This window comes from Orcinus orca, chromosome 2, assembly GCF_937001465.1.
Source record: "Orcinus orca chromosome 2, mOrcOrc1.1, whole genome shotgun sequence".
Classification (NCBI taxonomy): Eukaryota; Metazoa; Chordata; class Mammalia; order Artiodactyla; family Delphinidae; genus Orcinus; species Orcinus orca.
Window position 1 is genome coordinate 113,116,337 of NC_064560.1, and position 25,859 is coordinate 113,142,195.

The 25,859-nt window shown below is 39.7% G+C and overlaps 1 protein-coding gene across 3 annotated transcripts in view; it reads right to left on the bottom strand.

Annotated features, from left to right (window-relative positions):
* Window positions 1-6,655: 6,655 nt before the first annotated feature.
* The window catches only part of BLOC1S6 (biogenesis of lysosomal organelles complex 1 subunit 6), a 53,999-nt gene continuing 34,795 nt past the window's right edge, over window positions 6,656-25,859 (bottom strand). For 2 of the 3 annotated variants that reach the window (XM_049706088.1, XM_033408425.2), the window contains 4 exons: window positions 17,725-17,866; window positions 12,728-12,815; window positions 10,383-10,469; window positions 6,656-9,675 (listed from right to left, as the gene is read on the bottom strand). In XM_049706088.1, the coding sequence (XP_049562045.1) occupies window positions 9,556-9,675; window positions 10,383-10,469; window positions 12,728-12,815; window positions 17,725-17,866 (437 nt within the window). In that variant the 3' untranslated portion in view covers window positions 6,656-9,555. Of the gene's footprint in view, window positions 9,676-10,382; window positions 10,470-12,727; window positions 12,816-17,724; window positions 17,867-23,515; window positions 23,727-25,859 lie in introns of those variants that run through there. The other variant, XM_004281271.3, reaches the window with a different exon arrangement.

Below are 25,859 nucleotides of genomic sequence, written 5' to 3' on the forward strand. Positions count from 1 at the left end.
GGCACACCACACAGCTTGTGGAATCTCAGTTCCCCAACCAGGGATTGAACCTAGGCCACAGCAGTGAAAGCACCAAATCCTAATTGGTAGAACACCAGGGAACTCCCGTGTTTTGGGTTTTTTTTTTTTAAATAGATGAAAGATCAGCAAACATGGCCCCATGGGCCAAATCGAGACAACCACCTGTTCTTGTAAACAAAGTTTTATTGAAAGACAGCTACATACATTTGTTTACATATTATTTATGGCTGCTTTTGTGCTATAAACAGCTGAGTGGAGCAGCTGTGACACAGACCATGTGACCTTCAAAGCCTAAAATATTTACTCTCTGGCCCTTTACCTAAAAAGTTTGCTGACCCCGTTACAGATGCTAAGCATCTTGTCAACTGTCTGCCTATTTTGCCCCTAGGTGCAAAATCGACACGGTGTCCCATTAGCCATCTCCACAACCCCCTGCTGGCAAAGCCCACTGATTGCCCTCCGGCCTTGCCTTTTGGTGAGGGAGGTAATTATGGCCTCCTGGCTTCTGGCAGCTAAGTGCCACCTCTTGGCCTCTATGAACCCCATAGATGCTGACAAGCTAAGTTTGTAACCGTCTGTCCTTCCATCATCCCCAGCCTCCAGAACTTCTTAGTGATGTTGGTGCCCCTCTCATCAGTACACTTTGATAGCTTGGTGACTGGTGTGTCCTCTTAAGGGATGCACCCTCTGGTGGGTCTTTTGGCTTACATAATAGAGCCCTTCCAGCATGTCCACTTTCCTCAGCCTCTTTATTCCTTCCTGGACTGTCTGCTGGAGTGAAGAGGAGAAGCAGAGGTTGGGGAGAAGCATCCTAAACTGCTAAGCAGAATTTCATCAAAGCCAATGGGGAGTCCCTGAGCCAAAGCTGACATCACAGAAGTCCCATGTCTCCCAGGGAGCGGACCATTGGCTGGAGGCAGCCTGGAGAAAGCGTGCCTCAGTACAAATGCAGGGGGGGCCTCAGAGCACTGTGGCCAGAGCCCTTGGTCAGCTATGGTCCACTAGTTAGAGGTGTGTGAGACATAGTCTCACGGTGACGACAGGAGCACAGAATGAAGATTAGGGTGGGTGTGTCAAAGCCTGATTTACATGCCAGTCTGCATCCTTAATAACAGGTCTAACTTCTAAGGGGGCACGAGCTGCTGCTCAGAACGACACCTCTCTTAGGAAAGGAGGGTGAATCAGGAGAATAAGAGGCTCCGGGATGGACTGCAGAGAGGCAAGGTGTCTCATGTGTGCCTCTCCTCCTCTCTCCTCGCCATTATTCTTTCAATCCAGACAGGAAAGGTACATCTGCCCTCATTCAGAAGCGATCTCTTCCCAGCTCCTTCATTGTGCGAGGGTAAATTCACGGACCTTAGGATTCTTCTGAGGCCCAGGCTGTGAGGTAGTGAAAGGCTACAAAAATCTCATCTGAGATGAGTGCTTTTGCCTGGATGCTGCCACTGCACCAAGCAGATGGACTGGTGAAGCAACAGCCCATAAGCCAACATTCCTTGAGAGCCATGGGATACAAGGTGTCTCATAATGTTAAGGCCGGAAGAGTCTTAGGGATCACCTCCTGTCTGCATGTTTACCCCTGAGGGAAACTGAACTGCTCAGGGGCCTCCAGTGAGGAAATCTGGCTTCTCGTCCTGTGTTCTTCCCCCAAAGCCATAAAAGTGCAGAAAGAGATGGAGCCGAGTGGGCAGAAATGAAGACCCAGAAATGCAGGCCGAGCAAGGCAACATCCATGCTTTCTTGAGGCGGTGGTGGTGGTGAATGTCTCAAAGCAGCTGTAATGGGAATGTCCTGGCCCTTCTGGAGTCACTCACTTCTCCCAGCAGCTCTGCCCTTCTTCCGTCTACTCCAGCAGTAGCAGCATCTCAAGGGAAGGCTCCTGAGCCGCATCTCACCCAGGTGCAGTCTCACCGTTGCTTGTTTCTATTGCAGAAATGTGGAGCTTCAGAGTCAGTCTAAAATTAAAACAGCCTTGCAGGAAAATCAAAGAAGAGTTCTGTGCATTCTTCCTACCAGGCTCTCTCCTAACAGGGAAACCCATGCTTCCTCCACTTCTTCCAATATTATCAGACTGGATTAAACAAATTAGCAGATGGTTTGTCCACATAATTCCCTATCACTGGTATAGCTGTAGAGAAAGATTTAAAGTAAAACTCCCAAGCCTATTTCTATCTCCGGTCCTAGGGTCTCTAGCCCAAGAAAACTCCCCAGCAATGTGGTAGTTTTGGGTTTCTCCCAGAATCAAATTCAGCTCCACCACTTGCAGCTGTGTGATCTGGGCAGTTATCAGACTCAGTGTGTCTCAGCTGTCCTCATCTGTAAAGTGTCCTCATCTATAAAATGCTGATAAGGATATGGTGTTAGGGTGGTAACTGCTAAAGTTGTTGTTATGAGACGTCGTGTATAAAGCACCTGGCATATAACAGATGCTCAACAGAGCTAGGGCTCTGAACTTTAGGCTTGGGAATGAGCTGGAAGTAGATGTGGGATTAGAAATCCAGCCAGAGATGAGAACACTCTAGGAAACTGGATAATACAAGAGAAAAACCCCAGCAAGCAATGAGAGTAGGTGTGTGGCTGGCAGCAGCACTGCTCCTACCTGGGTGCTGGTCAGTGTGCTGGTCAGTGTTATCTTCTTCCTTGAACTCCTGGATTAGCAGGCATGGAAACACATAATCTCCTAAATAGCATCCTTATTATTAAATTAGTGCACACTAAAACACTTTGAAAGATATTACATGCTAGGGAAACTAAATGACAACGCTAGATGCTTAAAGTTGCAATAAATAAAGAATTGTTAAGGTTATCTCATAAATAAGGGAAGTAGGGATGGGAGGGTGGTACTGTGGAAAACAGGAATCTTAGCCCAGTAATTAAATCCCATAGGCACCTAAGAAAAGCCCAGCACCCAGGTCACACAGAGCCTTATACAGGAAAATAGCTCGGGATCCAAGATATTTTGAGGGATCTATGACCTTGTCCCCTTTCAGAAGTAGAAGTTCATGGATCCCTACTCCTCCCCACATAACACTCAGCTGTTCTGTCTGCTTCCGTGTGTCTTCTCATTTCTCCTTCAATTACTAAAGGGCTGATTCTCTCCGAGTATTCTAATACATATTCCCAAGACAGTAACCGACTAGGCCAATGAGATACTCTACGTCCCCATCTAGGCAGAGTTTTTCCTGCCAGGCTAATTATTCCACCACTGAGCCCATGGGTTGGCTGCCCTTGGGCCACGTGTTAACCCCAGATCCTATCAGCAAAGGCCCAATGGGGACAGTCAGGTGAATAAAAGCACAGAACTCCTGAGAACTTTGCCCACAGCAAGATCTTTGGCCTGGAATGTTTTTCTTAGAACAGTATTCTGAGCATGGTGGATGATGATAAGACGATGGGAGAAGGGCGGTGGGGGGGGCGGGGGACGACCGTCAAGCCTAACATCAAACTAAAAGATTCAAAAAGTTAGAAAAATGTAGTTTTAAACCTGATGTTTCACAGATCACTTTCAAACATCTCACTCAGACCATACAGAAAACCCTGACTTACCAAAAACACTATAGTTGAAAACGCTTAGGCCAAACTTCATCAAACTAGTTGAGACAATACAGAATTTGCTGAATAGGGGAGCAGAGTACCACAAGATGGCAGCATTGTCCCTTCTGTGCTTCATCAGGTTTTAATTTTAAGATGTGCTCATCTGTTGAGCCTGCTCTAAAACTGCCCACCTCTTCCTAGAAGCCATTTTTAAGAAAACTGAACAGCCCCTAATTAATATAGAAGGTATAAAGCTACAATTGATGTAGCATCTATTTTTCTGCAGTCCCGTACACATATTATCTCTGAGCTCATTTTATTCCCAAGATTTTGGGACTATCTTTTTTTTTTTTTTTTTAAGTCTAATTGAGTATGTAATCAGGGATGGAAGCAGTGGCTCAGGTTATCCAAGGATTACAGACTCCCAAGCCATGTTTCAATTTCAGGAACTTAATCTTTTTATTTTAATAGTCCCTATTTGGCATTTATGTAATCCAGGTTTTTATTATAGCTATTTTTAATATCTGTTTATTTCTCTTACTATCAATTCAGTCTCAATCATGATGGCTAATTTTATGTGACAACTTGGCTAGACCATGGTACCTAGATATTTGGGCAAATATCAGGCAAATATCAGTCTAGATGTTGCTGTGAAGGCATTTTTTAGATAAGACTAACATTTAAATCAGCAGACTTTAAGATTACCCTCCATAATGTGAGTGGACCTCAACCAATGAATTGAAAGTCTTAAGAAAAAGACTAAGAAAATTCCCCCTGAGAAAGAGGGAATTCTGCCTCCATACTGCCTTTGAACTCAAGCTGCAACATCAACTCTTCCCTGTGTCCCCAGCCTGCTGGCCTGCCCTGCAGATTTTGCAATTGCCAGCTCCCACGATCATATAAGCCAATTCCTTAAAATAAACATCTCTGTCTCTACCTCTACCTCTCTACGTTTCTATGTCTCTACGTCTACGTCTACGTCTACCTCTCTCTCTCTCTCTCTCTCTCCACACACAGACACACACACACACACATTCATTCTGTTTCTCTGGAGAACCCTGATTAATAACTATAGGCCAGGCACTACTGCACCATGGAACAGAAATGACTAAGAAATATCCTCGATCTTGAGAGACATGTGAACACATAACAATACTGTAAATGCTAAGGCAAATGTATTAAGTACTACAGAACACAAGAAAAAAATTCTTTGGGAAGTGGTTTGAAAAACCATAAGGAAGAGACATTTGAGTTGCAAAAAACAAATAGGTGTCTAACAGGAAGATATTAAAGAACCAAGGATCCTAGTGGAAATCCTGTGAACAAAAACAGGCATGCACAAAGGGGCAAAATAAGCACCATCCCCACATGTGAATATGTGACTTCAAGATACCATGATATAACACCCAACATTTCTTGAGCTCTTCCTATTTTGTTACGGGCTTTTACATGGATACCATAAAACTTTATAACCTTATGAAGCCAGAAACACTTATCCCACCTTTACAGTTTAGGAAACTGAAAGGTACCCAGGGTTTAAGCAAGTCCAAGGCCCTAAAAATCAAGCAGGAATATAAACCACAGCAGTCTGACTTCAGGCCCACAATCCTAACCACTATATTACAAAGGTTCTATATCCTTTAAAATTTAAAGGTTTATGATCAAAGCAGAGGCCAGGAAACTTCAGGTCTATATACATGTATGTTTTTATTCCTTAGTATTTATTCTCTTGTACTAAATGTTCAATATACTTTTTGACTCTCTTTTCCAAAGTCCTAATAAAAGTCAAACCTGGAATAGGAGTGAGCAGCACCCACACACGCTTATCCAAATTTGAGCACTGCAGGCCTCCTGAAGCACTTTAGGAATATACATTATCTAAACCAGAATGAACAGCAGGCTACCACCTTTTCTTCAGTTTATGATGAAGTGACAGTAGGGGGCAATCTCATCTTAAAACAGGTGGATATTATTAATTTATTTTTCTTCACAAGCCTATAAGCCTCCTTTATTAAAGGTACGTAAAAGACACATCACCTTTCCCTTCTACCTCAGACTTGGCCTTTCCTTTTCTCTTTCTCTATTACCATCCCCAACCCACCCCAAATTTCACTGATCTTCTCTTTGACTGCCCTTCCTTCACATTGTATTTCTTTGGAATTTCTGCTTTAAGTGCTTTTTAAACTAGTCATTAGAACCATCTCCCTTGACTACTCCCCTTCACTCTCTTAATGGCTATGAAAATAAACCTAGTTTCACCCAAATGTTAACCTGAAGACTAGATGGCACCTGGCCTCATACATGCAAGCAGAGCTAAAACAGTGTGAATAAGCTATCAATAGAACAAATCTTAAATATCTGATTCATCTGTACAAGCATAATATCTGAACAAATATGTAAAATAGGAACTATCCTGATCCAAAAGGAAAGCCTAGAAACTAAGTAACTTTTAAAAATATGTGCACAGTGAGGTCTGAAGGTTTAATGATTAAGAATCATTGCTTTAGGGACTTCCCTGGTGGCGCAGTGGATAAGAATCCGTCTGCCTATGCAGGGGACACGAGTTCGAGCCCTGGTCCGGGAAGATTCCACATGCTGCAGAGCATCTGGGCCCATGCGCCACAGCTACTGAGCCTGCGCTCTAGAGCCCGGGAACCACAACTACTGAAGCCCGCGTGCCTAAAGCCCGTGCTCCGCAACGTGAGAAGCCCAAGCACCGCAACAAAGAGTAGCCCCTGCTCGCTACAACTAGACAAAAGCCCGTGCGTAGTAACAAAGACCTAACGCAGCCAAAAATAAATAAAATAAAAATAAATTAAAAAAACAAAAGTAGTAGCTATTATTCTTATTCTCAAATAGTGAAGAACTTTATGAAGTTGGGTTATTGGTAGAATCTTTTCGTAACACTTTCAATCACCTTTCCGAAAAGGATTTCATGAGCCGACCAGTCATTTTGTGACACAACCTGCAGAGAACATTAAGAGGAAGATGACAGGAGAGGAAAGCAAAGGAAAGGAATGTCTGAAATAAAGTACATAAAGGGAAGTGTACAGTGCTGTGTGCACACCAGTGCTTGATAAATGATACTGGATAATTCATAGACCTTTCTTTTCTTTATTAAATGTGTAAAAAGGAGTCCTCATTTTACAAGCTCAAAATCAGACAAGTATATGAGGGTATATAATTGGCATATTTATAAACTGTATCCACCCAAAAATTCACTGCGGACACAATCCATACTACATTCAACGTCTGCATATTTACATGATACCTCCTACAAAGTAAATACAAAATTAACTCCCATCACTTTAGTTCAGTACATATATGATATAGTTTCAAAACAAAGGCAATTTTTTTCAACTCAAACACCATAGGCAATTTTTTTCAACTCAAACACCATAGGCAATTTTTTTCAACTCAAACACCATAGGCAATTTTTTTCAACTCAAACACCATAGGCAATTTTTTTCAACTCAAACACCATAGGCAATTTTTTTCAACTCAAACACCATAGGCAATTTTTTTCAACTCAAACACCATAGGCAATTTTTTTCAACTCAAACACCATAGGCAATTTTTTTCAACTCAAACACCATAGGCAATTTTTTTCAACTCAAACACCATAGGCAATTTTTTTCAACTCAAGTACCAATTCATAATTTTGTGCAAAAATACAGCAAGACTAATTATAAGGGCTCTGTTCAGTTTTAGTCAGATATGTTTGTACGCTACTGAGATACAGCTAAAGTTTTAGATTTTAATTACCAAAGTAACAGTACTTCTGATTTACAATTGACCTAAAAATAGTGGATCCTAATATATATTCTTGACATTTTAAAAAATCTTCAAAATGTAAGTAATACATTTCTAAAAGTACATGTGCCTTGCCATTCATTCAATAAACATGATTTATTTAAATATAGGTCACAAAAGTTCAATTAACCAGAATTCTATACCTATTTCCGGCCTGCTATTTATTTCAGTCTTAAATCTGACTTTATATCAAAAGCAGCAGTTTAAGAATTTATTTAATAAGATTAATCCCACGAGTTACTGGGTAGCTTTCAAACTATTTCACTCCTTATAAATATAAATCACTAGAAAGTCTAGACCAGTGGTTCCTTGCATTGGACTTATCTGGGGGGCTCTTTAAAATGTGCATGGGCCCTACCTAAGAACTAATGAGTAAAAATCTTCAAGAGTATATTTTTTTAAAGTTTCCAGGTGCTAATATGCAGCCCAGTGTGGAAACCTCTGACTAGACCAGCGGTTCTCAACTTATAAGGTACATCAGAATCACTTGAGGAAACTTTTTAAAAAGGAAAAAAAGAGAAAAACAAACAGATTTGCTTCAATAGATTGAGAGTGGTGTCCAGGAACCAGCATTTTAAACAATCATTGCAGTTGGCCACCACAAATCACTCTAAGAAACAATGCACAGCCTTTGTCAGGTTATCAATGAGTACATTCAGCAGTTTAGGTGACACTGTCCTGCCAGTGCTAATGATCCTGCCCTAGGAGTTTTAGCCAGTGTTTGAGGGCAACACATAGCCTTTAAAAATAAAATATATTTATACTCTTAAACATAAGGTCAAAACCAAGAGAATTGTGAGATAATAATTCACTCACTAAAGAAGGGAAAGGTTTTCAAACAAATTTTTTAAACCTTTAAACAGACCAGTTCTTAGCACTCGACGTAAATCTAATGCCTTCTCCATCATTGGTTAGCCTGATATGTGATCAGAGGTAGTGAGTGATTCCAGCTTACCAAATGTAACGTAGATTATAAAAGATACACATTCTAATCATAATCTGTAATCTAATCTGTACAGTCTCTATGTAAGAGATTGGACATCATGGATATTAAGTAAAACTAAAACAGTGAATAATACACTCTCAATTTAAAACAATGAAACTTCATAATATTTCCCTCACATAATAAATTTCTACATGTAATATTGGGGGAGGGGGATCTAGAAAACACTAAAGGTATCATGCTGCCTCTTTTGTGAAGAAGCTATTTACTAATTTTCCACCATTCTTGTCATTATCTATAAAATGGGTAGTTGGTATGTATCATTCTACCTTAAGAATTTTTTTTAAAAGCACAGAAAAAGTAACCACATGTTAAGACCACACAGCAAATCAGAGGATAGCTAGGACTAGCAGTAAGACTTTCCACTTGGAAAGCCGGGTTCATTATCTTATCAGCTTGACAATTGTATCTCACAGTGTGTGATGACTGTTACTAAGAATTATAAACATTTAAACACATTTGAGTGTGTGAAAGCTACACCACCCCCGCCAAACTTTAGGAATAGATATAATCTACTTTGAACCCAGAAGCAGCATAAGGAAAAAACAGCAACAACAAAGCTAGGAAGCAGATATAGTATATGGTTAGTGGAATCTACACGGCATCTTGCTCACCTATCCTATGTCTAAGATGCTACTATTTCCTGTGTACACACTTTTCTATCATGTTCTTCACAAAGGCTTATACCACCTCTTTTCCAGTGGCATATGAGATTAAACAGCTGGCAATTCTTCTCAACCAAACAATGAAAAGGCAACTGCCAAAATCCAGCGCTGTATTGCCAGAAAGGCAATTCATTTCATAAAATGAGAAACTGAAACTTTTAAATCCACACTTATTAAGAAGCTAAACAATTCATACTAATTTTTAACCACTTATAGTCTAGACTATTAAACCATTTTCCAGTTTATAAGTGACTTAAGGCCAAAATAATGAATTTTAAAAAGCAAAACAAAGTTGAAAAATTACATATAAAATATCCAAACCAAGTGATATTATGTCTTCTACTTAGGAAAAAAAGCTTCTTGAATGGCTGAAATGAAGATAGAGAGACAGCACTCATGGGAAAAGGATTTCAAAACATAACACAATGGTATAAGGCACTACCTTAACTTCAGTCTACACTGGGTCACCTTAAATCCAGAACATGAACAGGGGAAGGAAGGACACAAACATCCAACTTCTCACATCCTTTTAGCTGGTTTGGCAGTTAACTGCTTTTCTCTTTCAAATTCCTTCTCCCGTTGCTGCTCCCTTTCCAACTCTTCTTTTTGCCTCTTCTGCTGCAGTTTAAGTGCTCTTTTCTAAGTCAAAAAAATTTAAAAACCAAGAGAGCAAAAGGCTTATAGGTTATGGCCTAATTTAAAAGTAGTAGTGGTTTTAGAGAACAAACTAGTGGTTTATGGGGGAGTACAATATAGGGGTGGGGGAGTGGGAGGTTCAAACTACTGGGTGTAAGACAGACTCAAGGATGTATTGTACAACATGGGGAATATAGCCAATATTTTGTAATAACTGTAACTGGAAAGTAACCTTTAAATATTAAATTAAAAATAAAAAATTTTAAGTAATAGTGCTTTGATTTAAGGTAATCAATAAATAATAATAAATTTCATGTTTAACTTTTAAATTCGTTCAGGGTAACTTTTTTTTATTGAAGTATAGTTGCTGTATAGTATAAGTTACAGGTGGACAATACAGTGATTCACAATTTTTAAATGTTCTGGGAAATTTAAGGTCTCCTTGATAAAAAAGTTCTGTTACTCAAAACTCTTATTATTAAATGAGAAATACAGTGACATATTCAGAGAATGTGAGCCCACCAGCCCAGCTATTAGTAGAAAAGCCCAGAGTGGGGTTAATAAGAATGTGTTTTAAAAGAAAACAATGTACCATGAATTAAGTACCCTATTGTATATGAATATATAAGAAGTCAGAAAATGAATACTGAAGAAAAACAGACAATTAAACCTCTACTTCTATAAAGACTGTGAAAGAATTTTCAACTCACTTTTAACTTTGATGTCTTTTCATGAAGCATCAGCATCTCCTTTCTTATATTCACCAACTTGGCATGATAGTGTTTAGCTTCAGTGAACTTACGATGGAAAAGTAAATTTAAAAGTCAATTTAAAACAGACTGAAATATCAAAATGGATAAATAAATCAATACCTAAATTACAGTTCATTCTGCCTAAATTTGTCAAAATTTTTGAAGATCTAATTATCTCCATATTTTAATTCCAAGATTCAAATTTAATTTAAACCACTAGTAGGCTTTTGAGAATACTTGATTCAGTTCAGATTGATTAAAAGTTACTAAACATAAAATAGACATTTATATTCTGTACAGATAACATTTTGCCTTAAAAACATGCAATATAATTGGGAGATTGGGACTGACATATATACACTGATATGTATAAAACAGATAACTAATAAGAACCTGCTGTATAAAAAAATAAATAAAATAAAATTCAAAAAAAAAAACCACGCAATATAATTCTCAAATTTTAGTAAGACTATCCAACAATGCTATCAGTTTCATTTAAGAAAAGTAAAACACTCTCTACTGCCTTTACAAGGGAGAGACTGAGCCAGGGTACACAGGACAGTTTAAGTGAAGTGTCTGCCCATCAGGAAAAACCAAGTTGTGGCCAGAGAGCCCTGAGAAGGCTGTGGACAAGTCTGATCATATTCTTTGGGCTTCTGAAGTCAGACCAAGGACAACAATCTCTGTAAGGACATTTTTCTTCCCAAGGAGTGATAAGTATAGACTTTCCATCTCTCCCAGAGATGGGAGAGAAGGAAAAAGAAACACCTCATTCTTAGGAAGGAAGGTAACAGAAGAGAAGATCAGGTAAAAAAAAAAGGAAAGAAGTGCCAGTAGAGAGATTAGCAGCCTTAATGTAGCTATAGTAAAGTCAGAGTCTGTCTAGAGTAAGAGTCTGTCTAGTCAGAGTAAGTCTAGAGCTTACAGACCCTCTTTCTCTCTCTCTGGGCTTCTATTTTTCAGTTCCTGAATGACAATCAAAACCACTCTTGGGTGACTTCCCTGGTGGCACAGTGGTTAAGAATCCGCCTGACAATGCAGGGGACATGGGTTCGAGCCCTGGTCCGGGAAGATCCCACATGCCGTGGAGCATAAGCCCACGCGCCACAACTATTGAGCTTGTGCTCTAGAGCCCGCAAGCCAAAACTACTGAGCCTGAGTGCTGCAACTAGTGAAGCCCGTGCGCCTAGAGCCCATGCTCTGCAACAAGAGGAGCCACCGCAATGAAGAGTAGCCCCGGCTTGCCGCAACTAGAGAAAGCCCACGCACAGGAACAAAGACCCAACACAGCCAAAAATAAAATTAAAAAAACAAAAAACAACAATAAAAAAAACACCACTCATGGGCTGAGAGAAGGAAAAAGAGCAAGACTTAGTTTCTGCGACTTAGTTTCTGCCCTTTCAGATGGAAGCGTCAGTATTACATATGCTTGGTTCATTCATTCAACAAATATGTAGCTCTGCTGCAACATGAACTCAATGGAGAAGACAAAGACCACCTCCTTCACAAATCAAGAACTACTGAGTAGAAGACTTTGTATTTACTACCACAGGCCTCTGCCTAATACTACAGAAGGTGGACTTGGTTTCTGATTGTTATAAAAGGAAAACATTAATAAGCCACATTTTTCCAATGAAAAGTCCATTCTTTGAGGTATATATGAAAGTCCACAAAATCATGCAAACTAAGCTATTTCTAATGTTCCGGGTAAAGAGAAAGGTAGCCACAAGTTCCTTATTTCTGTTAATTCTCCATTTCCTAAAATAAAGAGTATTAGTTCCTCTCATCAAAAAGCTATAAAGTTTCTGATGAAATTCAACTACTGTCACTTAAATTGAAAGATATAAAGGGGATGTAAAGGACCCTCAAACAGTCTATTTCAGTGTTAATTTGTTATGACATTATGAAAATGCCATACAATTAAATAAATGCTAATTTTAAAAACCATGTACTTGATAAAGAGAGATGTGCTTTCCTTAAGGGGAAAAATAGTACCTCCAAAGTTCCTTACTTTTACTTCTCTTTTATTAGTCTTTAATTATGAGCAGATCTATTCCAGACTTTCATATATAAGTTCAATTTCCTATCACAAGTTCAACATTTGAAAGCTAATAATTCAAGACAGTAGAAGGTCTAATAAAGTAAATCAAGGTTTCCTGTTAAACAACAAATTCTAAACTTTAAAAATTAGAGGAAAACATATGTAAGTATCTCAAACATACATAAGCACAAAGTTGGGAGGATAAACCTAGCTATTTCTAAAATAAGATGTCATTAAGCTATGTCAACTAAATCATACTTACCAAAGCATTAATATCCAACATAGAATGACATTCTTTAAATTTTGAAATCTCTTGTTCCAGTGTGTCTAATAATACAACTTGGTTCTGTCTGAAACAAAAGCACACAGCCAAAATAAACTTTACATACTTTAAGTGATGGTTCATTAAAAGCAACCACATTCATCTTGGTTAATGTTAAAAGTAGAAATTAAGTTGGAAATTTATTGACTCTCCAAGGCTTATTTAGTTTATCATAATCTTTTTCAAAATAATATTCCAAAGCCAAAATAATATTCCAATATTCTGATAATTAAATACGTCTTTTATTCTTGCCTCAATTTCAGATTTGAATAACATCAAACCATTTAAAATTATTTTATTACTTATTCCTAACAACTCTCTGTATTATCCCCCAAAAAGTTTTTTTTATACTATCTTGCCCAAGAAACTTGATGTTTTATATATATTAAAATTGTAACATCATCATAAAGGAAGAGGAACAGTGACTTTTTAGATTAGAGTTGGAAAAAATTGCAGTATCAAGGGATAATAATCAGTTGGTGTGATCTTGGAAATTTAGTTTCTCTGGACCTAAATTTCATTTACAAAGTAAGAAGGTCAGACCAAGTAATTTCTAAGACTCCTCAATAAAATCTGATTCAAAACTTGCTATTGAGGAAGAGAAGCCAACTTCTCTGATATTCTTCTCCAGATCAACCAATGCTAGGATCACAGGAATAAGTGACACTGTGGGGGGGGGGTGTCACTTAATTAAATAGTTTAAAGAATACTACAGACAAAGAAAAATATGACATGATGTGCTTGCAGAAGTATGCTAAACAGAGAACAACAATGAAAAAAAGGAATAGCAATGAAGAGACTGAAGGGCAGTTAAAACATCCCCACCATCTAGCACTGAGTATGGCATATCCTACAGGTCATAAGTGTCCCTTCAGCTCTGACTGGAGACCACAGAAGGTGAAACCAGAATGGATGAGAGGAGAACCCAGCAAGCCAATGATCCAAAACAAGCAGGACAGCAAAAACAAACTGTTACAACTGGAAAACAATAAAAAATAAACAAAACCAAAAGTTGGTTCTTCCAAAATATTGATAAAACTGATAAACTTCTAGCTAGACTAACAAAGAAAAAGAGAGAGGAGATACAAACTACTAACATAATTTATGGAAGAGGGGTCCCCACTACTTATCCCATGGACATTAAAAGGATAATAAAGGAATACTACAGGTAGCTCTATGCTCACCAGTTTGATAACTTAGATGGAAATGACTAACTCCTTGAAAGACACAAACTACCAAAACTCACACAAGGAGAAACAGATAATCTAAGTAGGCCTATATCTATAAGTAGTAACCTTCCAGAAATCAAAGTACCAGGAACAGATGGCTTCATGATGATTTCTACCAAACATTTAAGGAAGAAATTATACCAATTCTCCACAATCTCTTTCAGAAAACAGAAGTAAAGGGAGTACTTCCTAACTCATTCTATGAGGCCAGCATTACCCTAAAATCAAAACCAGATAAAGACATTATAAGAGGGACTTCCCTGGTGGCACAGTGGTTAAGAATCCACCTGCCAATGCATGGGACACAGGTTTGAGCTCTTGTCCGGGAAGATCCCACATGCCACGGAGCAACTGTGCCCATGCGCCACAACTACTGAGCCTGCGCTCTAGAGCCCACGAGCCACAACTACTGAAGCGTGCGCACCTAGAACCCATGCTCCACAACAAAGAAAAGCCACCACAAGGAGAAGCCCACACACCACAACAAAGAGCAGCCCCTGCTCACTGCAAGGAGAGAAAGCCCGTGAGCATCAACGAAGACCCAACGCAGCCAAAAATAAATAAATAAATTTATTTTTTTTTTTTTAAAAAGACATTACAAGAAGGAAAACTATAGATCATTATCTTTCAAGAATATAGATGCAAAACTCCTCAATATCAACAAATCAAATCCAACAATGTATAAAAAGAATTATACACCACAACCAAGTGGGATTTACTCCAAGTATGCAAAGCTGGTTCAACGTTTGAAAATCAATCAATGTAACCCACATCAACTGGTTAAAGAAGAAAAATCGGCCCACCCCGGCGGGGGAGCAGACAAGCCTCTCGGGCTGTGTTGCTCCGATGCAGGTATTCTCTGCATAATGCTGTCCATAAGGATAAAGAAAACAATGGCATAAAGATGGATCATCTGGGAAGACCAGGCTGTCCCCTGGAGTCACCAAGGACAGAAGTTCTTGGAGGGCAGGAAGATGAGATGAGAGAAGATCCCCCACTATTCGTGAGGGTAGCAAGAGAGCCCAGGGATTCTGAGGCTGAGATCTGTGCCCCTGGGCCATCAGTTTGAGAGTGGCTAAGCCTGCAAGGAGTCCTGTGACATCTTATCTCAGATGGGGGAGGTCTTCTGAGACCCTCATTGTCTGTGTTTATACTGGAAAAAAAGATAATAAATATTTTGAGACTCTCAAAAAAAAAAAAAAAAAAAAGAAGAAAAATCATATGGTCTTATCAGCGGATGAAGAAAAAGCATTTGACGAAGTCCAACACCATTCACGATTAAAAACACTCTAATCAAACTAGGAGGAGAGAGGAACTTCCCCAACTTGATAAAGAATATCTTTAAAAAAAACCATACAGCTAATATTGCACTTGTGGTAAGAAACTAGATGCTTTCCTCCTAAAGATCTGGAGCAAGGAAAGGATGTCCACTCTTACTACTCCTATTCAACATTTTACTGGAAGTCCTAGCTAATGCAATAAGACAAGAAAAGGAAATAAAAGGTATACAGATTAGAAAGGAAGAAATAAAATTGTCTTTGTTCACAGATAACATGATTGCCTATGTGGAAAATCCTAAAGAATCAACAACAAAAACCCAGGAACGAATATGTGAATATAACAAAGTTTCAGGATACAAGGTTAATATACAAAAGTCAGTTGCTTTCCTATATACCAGCAATGAACAATCAGAATTTTAAAAAATACCATTTACAATAACCCGTCAGATGAAATAATCTGGTATAAACCTAACAAAATATGTATAGGATCTATATGCAAAAACTATTAAACTCTAATGAAAGAAATAAGAGATATCTAAGTAATGAAGAGATATTCCGAGTACATGGAATAAAAAACTCAATAGGGCTTCCCTGGTGGCGCAGTGGTTGGGAGTCCGCCTGCTGATGCAGGGGACGCGGGTTCGCGCCCCGGTCCGGGAGGATCCCACATGCCGCGAAGCGGCTGGGCCCGTGAGCCATGGCCGCTGAGCCTGCGCGTCCGGAGCCTGTGCTCCACAACGGGAGAGGCCCGCGTACCGCAAAAAAAAAAACAAAAAAAACTCAATAGTGCTAATATATCAATTCTTCCCAACTTGATCTATAGGTTCAATACAATCTCAATTTAAATCCCAGAAAGTTATTTTGTAGATATCAACAAACTGACTCTAAAATTCACATGGAAAGGCAAAGACCTATAATAACTAAGACACACTGAAGAAGAACAAAGTTGGAAGACGTACATTACCAAATTTCAAGACTTACAGAAACTACAGAAATCAAGACAGCAGGATATTGGTGAAAGAACAGATACACTGATCAATGAGACAGTGTAGAAAGCTCTTTACTAGACCCATATATTTCTCTTTGTTCTTTCTCTGAAGTTTGCTTATCTTTCCTTAACACTCAAGAAGTTTAGTAACTGCTTATTCATCATATTCAACTGTTATAAACAGTAGCTGATTTTACTATCATCATCATCATCACTGTCTAGACGCCTAGGAAAATAAATGGGGTTATTGAAACACTAAATTTTAGCCAATGTCCTCATCAATTAAACTTTCCAATTAAACCTTGATTCCTAACTTCCTATAAATAAAGTGTTACCAGATATGTTTTGTTTGCAGAGTTTCTTACCTTCCTTCAGTCTATCATATATCATCCAAACTCACCCACAAAATCTTTGACTTTTCTGCCACAAGGATTGGCTGGTGTTAAAATACAAGATATACCACACACTGGGGAATAAAAATAATCTTACTTGGAACTAGCAGAAAACTAAGAATGTTACCAGCTCCCGTAACTACAGTAGGGTACTACATGTAGTAGAACACAGTACCACTTTTATATTCATTTATCATCTTCAAACCCAAGGATTATAACATTAGTTACTAATATTTAAAAAACGGACATAGTTGTTGATTATTCCTCTCCTTTTGCCCTAATAAAGGCCTCTGAGACCAGTTTTCAAAGAGTAAGTCTTAGAGCAGCAGTGGTTCATAGCCAGTTTAAAGGTGACCACCACAAAAAAGAAATAATAGGCCAGCTTGGGCAATCCAGAGAGGTCCTGACCCAAGAGGAAGAAGAAGCTCAGGCTGCTGTTTCTGGGTGACAGCTGATAAAATCCGAGTGTATATTTTTGCATATTGATTACACTTTATGGATTCCATTCTTCCTTATCCTGTTCCTCTCTTATTCTCCAATCCTTTATTTAGCTAGTAGAGTTATAAACTAAGAATGAAATGGGTCATCTCCAAAAAAGATAATTAGGGATTTCTGGCAACTCATGTGAACCAGCAATTGAAAACAAATGTGACTCTTACAGAGGCAATTTTGCAGCTCTACTCAGAAACAGGTGTATACCCATTTGCAACATCCCCAAGAGGCGATTCTTTCCTAAAATAGTGGAGAGACACCAAAACTAATCAAAGAGTCTAGATAAGATTTAGGGGTACTTCTCAGAACAGACCAAACATTCTAGGAGCATTCACTTCACTTTTTACATTTAGATTACTGTGTAATCTAAATTACATGTATACTATGTAATTTAGATTACTCCACTCCCATTTGCTAACACAAAAGACACAGAAATACTCCATTGTATTAAATGTTACAAAATATTATCCCTAATACAGTATATACTTTACTTATACAGTAAATTATGACTATGCCAGAGAAGAAATGAGTGCATCTATGTTTTTTTTCAGCTCACGTGAGTTCCTGGAGAGCTTGTTTTGATCTCTGCAGATCTGGCAAGTAGTGAGAAAGCAAGCCTTCTGCCAGTTGCTCCACAGCTTTGTCTTCTATGGTCAAGTCCTCTATTAACCCTTCATCTGGAGAAGTGTCACTTAAACCTGTCCCCAAGCAAAAAATCAAATTTAGGAAGCTTTTAAACTGACATAGGGGTAAGAAAGTAGCAGGGAGGGAGGAAAGGAGGCTGGCAGTGGAGTTCAGAGCACACACACAGGATACTATAGGTATCCTTTTTTTTTTTTTTTAACTTTTACTTCCTGAGCATCCTCTAAAAATCAAGTTATGAGCACTCAAAAAATATTTTAAAGCTACTAGTACAAGGTAAAGTCTAGCTGAAAAGAACATTAACACACGCAAAATTCCATATGTGTATGTATTTTTCAGGGAAGGGGATTTAGAGTTTTCAATGAATTATTAAAGGAGTCTGAGGCCTAAAAGGAAGGAACAGTTACTGAATGGAAGCAAGAAATTCTTCTTTCCAAAAGCTTGCAGAATTTTTTTTTAATTAATTAATTTATTTTGGGGTATGTTAAGTCTTTGTTGCTGTGCGTGGGCTTTATTTAGTTGCGGTAAATGGGGGTTACTCTTCATTGTGTTGCACAGGCCTCTCACTACGGTGGCCTCTCCCGCTGCAGAGCACGGGATCCAGGCTCACGGGCTTCAGTCATTGTGGCTCGTAGGCTCCAGAGTGCAGGCTCAGTAGCTGTGGCGCAGGGGCCTAGTTGCTCCGCAGCATGTGGGATCTTCCCGGACCAGGGCTCAAACCCGTGTCCCCTGCATTGTCAGGCAGACTTGTAACCACTGCACCACCAGGGAAGCCCCTAGAGATTATATATTTTTTAAATGCAGGGACTTCCCTGGCAGTCCAGTGGTTAAGACTTCACCTTCCAGTGCAGGAGGTGCAGGTTTGATCCCTGGTCAAGGAGCTAAGATCCCACATGCCTCCCGGCCAAAAAAACCAAAAGGTAAAACAGAAGCAATATTGTAATAAATTCAATACAGACTTTAAAAAAATGGTCCACATTAAAAAAAAAACTTAAAATTTTTTTAAATAAATGCAATACCTAAAAATATTTTTTTTCAATTCTATGGAAGTAATATGAGTCAACATTTATTTTGCATAGAGCTTGATAGTTACATGTAAAGGGAGGGTTGTTTTGTCATTTGTTAGCAGGAAAGAAATTTTCTAAGAATTTCTCCTCTCTTGAAATTCAGAACCTTAATTTACCATAGAAAATAGTGTATAATAATTGTCTTCTGTGTAAATTTAGATTTGATGCCAGGAACTATTTTATTCCTACCTTTCCTTTGAATAATAACAGTGTAAGCATTGTACCAGGCATTCAAAAATGTCTAACATGAATACCCATCTATCACTACTCCTACCGAGAAAAGTACAAAACAATTTCTAAACAGGGTTCAATGAATGATTTGTAAGATTTTAGAATCACTGGTTTAGAATTAAAAACAAAAAAAGTGAAATGGCCACATTACTAAAATGGTACTCCAAAAGCATTTTTAAACTAATATTAAACTCTGAAACACCTCTTTAATCATAATCTGGTAATAATCCATAACATCAAATTAGATCATTATACAAAATACGTTCATCACAATACATTGCTTATAGCTCATTTCCAAGTATAGTTTTTACCACAGATTTAAATTTTGGCAAGATTGAGGAAAACAACATGCTGTCATATTCAAAATTAGCTTTTAGAGATCAAAATAAATTAGCATGGTTTTTATTTGGATCCTGAGAAACATATGAACAAACTTTGGAATTCTCTAGATTGCAAGGCAATATTCAAACAAGTAAGAGCTAACTAGAAACTGAAGCACTCCACAAGTGAAATAAAAATATAGTGGGAAAAGTGAAGCATTTACAGATATTGCCATTGATGTTTCATCAGATGGGAAGTGAATAAAATATATCATTAATGTTATATATATATTATATTATTATGATTAATGTCATTGCTAAAGGCTTGATTACAATAACAGTGCAAACAGCAGCAACTCTCTTTAAAAAATATAGAAGGGGGCTTCCTTGGTGGCGCAGTGGTTGAGAGTCCGCCTGCCGGGTTCGTGCCCCAGACCAGGAAGATCCCACATGCCGCGGAGCGGCTGGACCCGTGAGCCATGGCCGCTGAGCCTGCGCGTCCGGAGCCTGTGCTCTGCAACAGGAGAGGCCACAGCAGTGAGAGGCCCGCATACCGCAAAAAAATAAAAATAAAAAAAAAATAAAATAAAAAAATAAAAAATATAGAAGGGCTTCCCTGGCGGCGCAGTGGTTAAGAATCCACCAATGTAGGGGACAAGGGTTCGAGCCCTGGTCTGAGAAGATCCCACATGCCGCGGAGCAACTAAGCCCAGGCACCACAACTACTGAACCTGTGCTCTGGAGCCCGCAAGCCACAACTACTGAGCCCACACACCTAGGGCCCACGCTCCGCAACAAAGAAAAGCTACCGCAATGAGAAGCCCACGCCGTGCAACAAACAGTAGCCCCTGCTCACCGCAACTAGAGAAAGCCCACACACAGCAACGAAGACGTGACACAGACAAAAATAAATTTTAAAAATAAATAAATTTAAATATATATATACACTTAAAATATATATATTTAAATATATATATACATAGATATGTATACATATATATACATGTATATACATATGTATATACATATACATATATATACATAGAAAACATAAGTATTACAGACAAACAGTAACAACCAAATAAGGATATTTCAACTTTAAGGAATAACAACCAATACGCCTTCCTTAAACTATATATACATTTTAACTCACACCAACCCCCTTACCCTGCCCCAGTCTTCTGGTTAAATTATTGGAAGAGTTGAAGTTTCTCATGTTTTTACACACATTTATTCACTAAGTTCAAGGTACTTTATTGTGGGAGACAAGAAACATTTGCTGCACATACATTTTATGTACTAGTTTTTGAGGTTACAACAATAAATTAGGCAAGTCCCCATCCCTGAAAAAGCTCAATACAGGGGAATCAGAGAATGTGAGAAGTGCCATAGATTAGAGAAATCACTTTCATCAGGGATATCAGGGAATAATTCCTAAAGGAGGTGTGGTGGGCATTTGAGCTGAAGCTTGAATGGATAGAATATTCATTCCTTTCTTTTTTCTTTTTAACTGTTACTCATTGTAAAAACTTAAAATACAAAAGAAGGGGGTATAACCTGAAAAGTAAAAATACTCCTCACTACCTTACTCCACAGAGAGTCACTCTGGAGTTTCTTACATAGCCTTCAAGAAATTGTCTTTGCATACACATGGTTAAACCCTGTTTTTATCACAAATGAAATCTTGTTTATACTGTTCTACAAGTTTTCTCATAAATATATATCTCAGATATGGTCAACATGTATGAATCTACTCCATTCTTTTTAACAGAATTCTACCACATTTTGTTTAACCAGTTCCCTATCGTTATGAACTAAAGTGTGTCCTTCCCCCAAAATTCACATGTTGAAGCCCTAACCTCCAATGTAATGGTATCTGGAGGTGGGGGTCTTTGGGAAATAATTAAGTTTAGATGAGTCTGAGTGTAGGGTCTCCATGATGGGATTATTGACCTTAAAAGAAGAGGAAGAGAGACCAGAACTCTCTCCTTCCACCATGTGAGGACACAGTGGAAGGCAGCCATCTGCAAGATCAGAAGAGGGTCCTAACCAGGAACATATTTTGCCCACACCTAGACCTTGGGCTTCACAGCCTCCAGAACTTCAAGGAATAAATGTCTGTTGTTTAAGCCACCAGCCTATGTTATTTTATTATAGCAGCCCGAGTAGACTAAGACAAAGAAAATAAGACACCTATTCCACTTTTTGCTTTTTCAAACAATGTTGCAGTGAGCTTCCTTGCTTGTCTTTGCATATTCATATCACTGTTTCTATAGAATAAATTCTTATAAATAGATTAATGGAACAAGGTGTTTATGCATTTTTTAATAGACACTGCAGGGACTTCCCTGGTGGCAAAGTGGTTAAGAATCTGACTGCCAATGCAGGGGACACGGGTTCCATCCCTGGTCCGGGAGGATCCCACATGCCATGGAGCAACTAAGCCCGTGCGCCACAGCTACTGAGCCTGCACTCTAGAGCCCGTGAGCCACAACTACTGAGCCCACGTGCCACAACTAGCCCGCATGCCTAGAGCCCGTGCTCTGCAACAAGAGAAGCCACTGCAATGAAGAAGCCCGCGCGCAGCAACGAAGACCCAACGCAGCCAAAAGTAAATAAAATAAATTTATAAAAAAAAATAGACATTGCAAAACTGCTTTCCTAAGAGATGTCACCAATTTACACTTCCATCAGCAACCTATGAGGGCTACTATTTCCAAATGGGTAAGAATTCTAAGGCAGGAGAGGAAGGGATGCAATATGGGTAAAGGAAGCAGCATGAGGAAAGGTGGGAATATAGGATGGCTCTGGAAAGAGAGGTTAGTTTGGGGTGTCTGGAGCATGAGACATATGCAGTAGTGAGCTCTAAGACCATGTGGCCAGCCTATGAGGACCCTTGAATGCGAAGATAATGTGTTTGGCCCTTAATTTAGTAAGGAACCATTTAAGGTTTCCAAGCAAGGAAATGGCATGATGGGAGCTTTATCTTGGGGCAGTGACGTGACAGTGGGATAGATGGAATGAATAAGAGACTGGAGGTGGACTAGCCTTACAACTGTTGTTGTAAAGGTGAAAATGCAAAGAGGAGATGGAAATTGTACAGTAGAATCCCCTGGACTAAACAGAGGTAGGAGGCAAGTGGGAGGAAAGAGACAAGAGTAATGTCAAAGTTTCAAGTGATAGTGACTTGGCACCATTAATAGGATCAGACATCTACTTTTATTTATGTACATGCTGTGTGTGAGATTAGTGCAAAATAACCATGTCAGAGTACCCAGCAAGCAGATGGAGGAGGAAGCAGAGAGAGACCCAACCTGCACTTACATACAAGGAAGTGATATTTACAGAAGCAACTTAGGAAGGTGTGAAGAGAGGGAGGTCACTGAGGAAAAGCACCACCAAGAAAGGGCTGAGAGCGCTATTTTGGGGTAACCCCTATATTTCTGGAACAGGAAGTACAAGTAAAGGTACATCCAAAGTCCTGAAGCCTTTCTCACCTAGGGTTCCTCATCTGAACCGCAGAACACAGAAACTGCTTTGAGTGACTACCTTCTCAATTCTCCCTAGGATAGTACAAAGATAGTATCATTATGGATGCAGAAGTCATTCATTACATTCAATAGATGCCCTAGGCCATTAAGGTTTAAATCTCTCCTCGAACTCGGGCTGAGAAAGACTGCTGGAAGAAGGACGCAGTAAGGTCAAAACGCAAGATAATCATTTCATGAGTGAGTGTGCAATATTACTGGATACATCAATTCTCTGAATTACAAACCAATCATCCTTCTGGTAAATTCATCCTCAACCACTAACGTGTAACAAATAGCCAACAGTGTGCTGGAGTCAATACACAAACTCAGAATGCTTTCACCATCAACCCCCACCAACAGCACCCCAAACCCCGCTTCCCCCCAGATCTCGTTTCCTGCCTCCTCCTCTGGCCAGGAGAGCCGGCAAGGTTCCCTAGTTCAGCGCTGGGCACAGAGCCTCGGGTCGGCAGCTGCCGAAAGCATCTTACTCCCGCGGGGCGGCCCGGAGACCCACCCACTCGGGTCCCGCCCGCCCCGCCCCGCCCCACAGCACGTACCCGGCGTCGGGCCCCCGGACTCCAGGCCGTCGGGTGGCCCTGCCAGGACCCCGTCCAGGGAAGGCGGCCCAGGGACACTCATGTCCCTCCCGCTGGGAACAGGGAAGGGGCAGTAGTACAGACTGTCAGGTACAGTAAGGAAGCACCGAACGCGTACAGAGCCCACCGGGACAGAAGCGACGGTCGCACCCGGAAGTGACGGAAGCGGAAAAACAGCTCGGGGCACGTGACCGAGGGTCCGCCCTCCCGCTTTTTGCCTCCTCCATCCATCCACCCACCCACCGCGCTTCGGGGGTTCCGGGCGGACGTCCTAGTCTGGTCGGTCGGTGTCAGTAGAGTCAGCTGGGCGGGGCTCACATCCCTGCCTCCGATGGTGGTGGGGGGATGGAAGGGGCGGTGACGGGAAGGCGCAGCTTTTCAGTTTTGTGTCCTTGTTAAGGAAACACCTTAGGAAGAAGGACTGCGTGCTTTCCCTGAGATTTGGACCCATAAAAAATTCAGTGTTTAGGTCTCTTCAGCTTTGCTAATTGGGGGTCTGCCAGGATTCGTCTCTCCTCTTGTTGATTGTATGCCCTCCTTACCTTAGACCCTCTTAGACTGTAATAGTGGCCTCCTAATGTTGCACCCCAAAATTGCCTGTCCAAACGATTTTTTCTATGTTGCAGGCAAAGCTGTTTTCAAAAAAATGAGAATTTATCTCTAACCTCAAAAACTTGCACCTGCTCCCCATTGCCCTTATCAGTGCACTTGTACCCCTTCCTCTTTTGGCCTTCTTTCCTCTCAAAGTTAGCTGCTCCTCACTACCTGTGGTAAGCAGAATAATGCCCCCACCAAAGATGTCCAGAGACTTCACCCCCAGAACCTGTGAATAGGCTGTTTCACTGCAAAAGCGTAATTAAGGTTGCTAGGCCCATGACTGTAAAATAGATTACCCGGAGTTACTGAGTGGGACTAACATAATCACAAGAGCCTTCAAACTGGGAAAGGGCAGCACAAGAAGAGTCAGGAGGGAGATGTGACTATGAAGAATGACTAGAGCAATGCAACATTGCTGGCTTCGAAAATAGAGGAAGAGGGTTACCAGTGACCTCTAGAAGCTAGAAAACACAAGGAAATGGATTCACCACTAGAGCCTCTAGAATGGAACTCAGCCCTGCCAACACCTCAATTTTATCCCAGTGAGACCTGTATTGCACTTCTGACCTACTGAACTCGAAGATAACATACAAATTTGTATTGCTTTAAGTCTGTGGTTATTTGTTACTACTTAAATAGGAAAATAATGTACTACCCTTCAAACATCCTTTGAGAACTATGCCCTTTCATGCCTGGAATATTTTATTCTTTTCAAAGTCCTACTCATCTTTCAAGGCTCGGCCTAAATAATACCTTTACTTTGAAATCATTCACAGTCCTGCCTCCCCTTTCAACTCTCAGAAAGTAATAACCTTTTCCCAACTACAAAGCATCCTCCTGCTATTTAGCACTTAATCCATTCTTGTATTCGTTACTTCTCTTCCTCTATCAAACTGCAAACTCCAAACAGAAATTCTTATTCACAGAAAACCATAATAGGTTCTCAATGAGTATTTGCTGAATGAGGTATTGATTTTCGAGCCCCAAATTCCAAATATCTATAATCTCCAAAGTCTGAATCACACAAGATGGCACCTGATAAATGCCTGGTAACCTTAGCTGATTGTTAGTATTATCTCCTAACTAGATACTAAGACCTTCTGGAATAGACCCTTGTTCTACAGGTGGTCTGTAACCTCTTTATCTCTTAGCACAGTATTAAGCATATTACTTGGACTTTTAAATACTGGTTATTTAAATTTAATGGATGAAATTAATTGAACATTAAAATGTTAAGCAAAAAAGAACACTTAAAAGAATGAATGTTCTTGTAAAGCATTTTAACTTTACTTAATGTGACAAAAATGAATCGGCCAAATAGACAAGGAGGACTTTCTGCCAGACCCACATTGCTTTTCTCTTTCTCCTTTTCCTTCTTTACCCCCACAGATTTCAGCTCAGTGCATCAAGTGCTTGTTGAGGGCACTCTGTATTCCAGCCTCCATTAATCAAATACTGTGCACCTAGCACTGCATGTGACACAAAGCTCAAAATCAAAAGGTTGGAATTTGATGCCAAGGAAGTAAACACAGTTTGTTGAGTTATATATTTCTTTTGAAATGCCTTTCATTTCCCCATTGGTAGTCGCCATTCTCTTTTATGCACCAAAGTTATAACCCACTTCAAATAGCTGAGTACCTAAGACGGGACTAGGCACTGTAGGGTGTTTAAAAAAAAAAACAAGGGTAAAAATGCTTGTTCCTGTCCA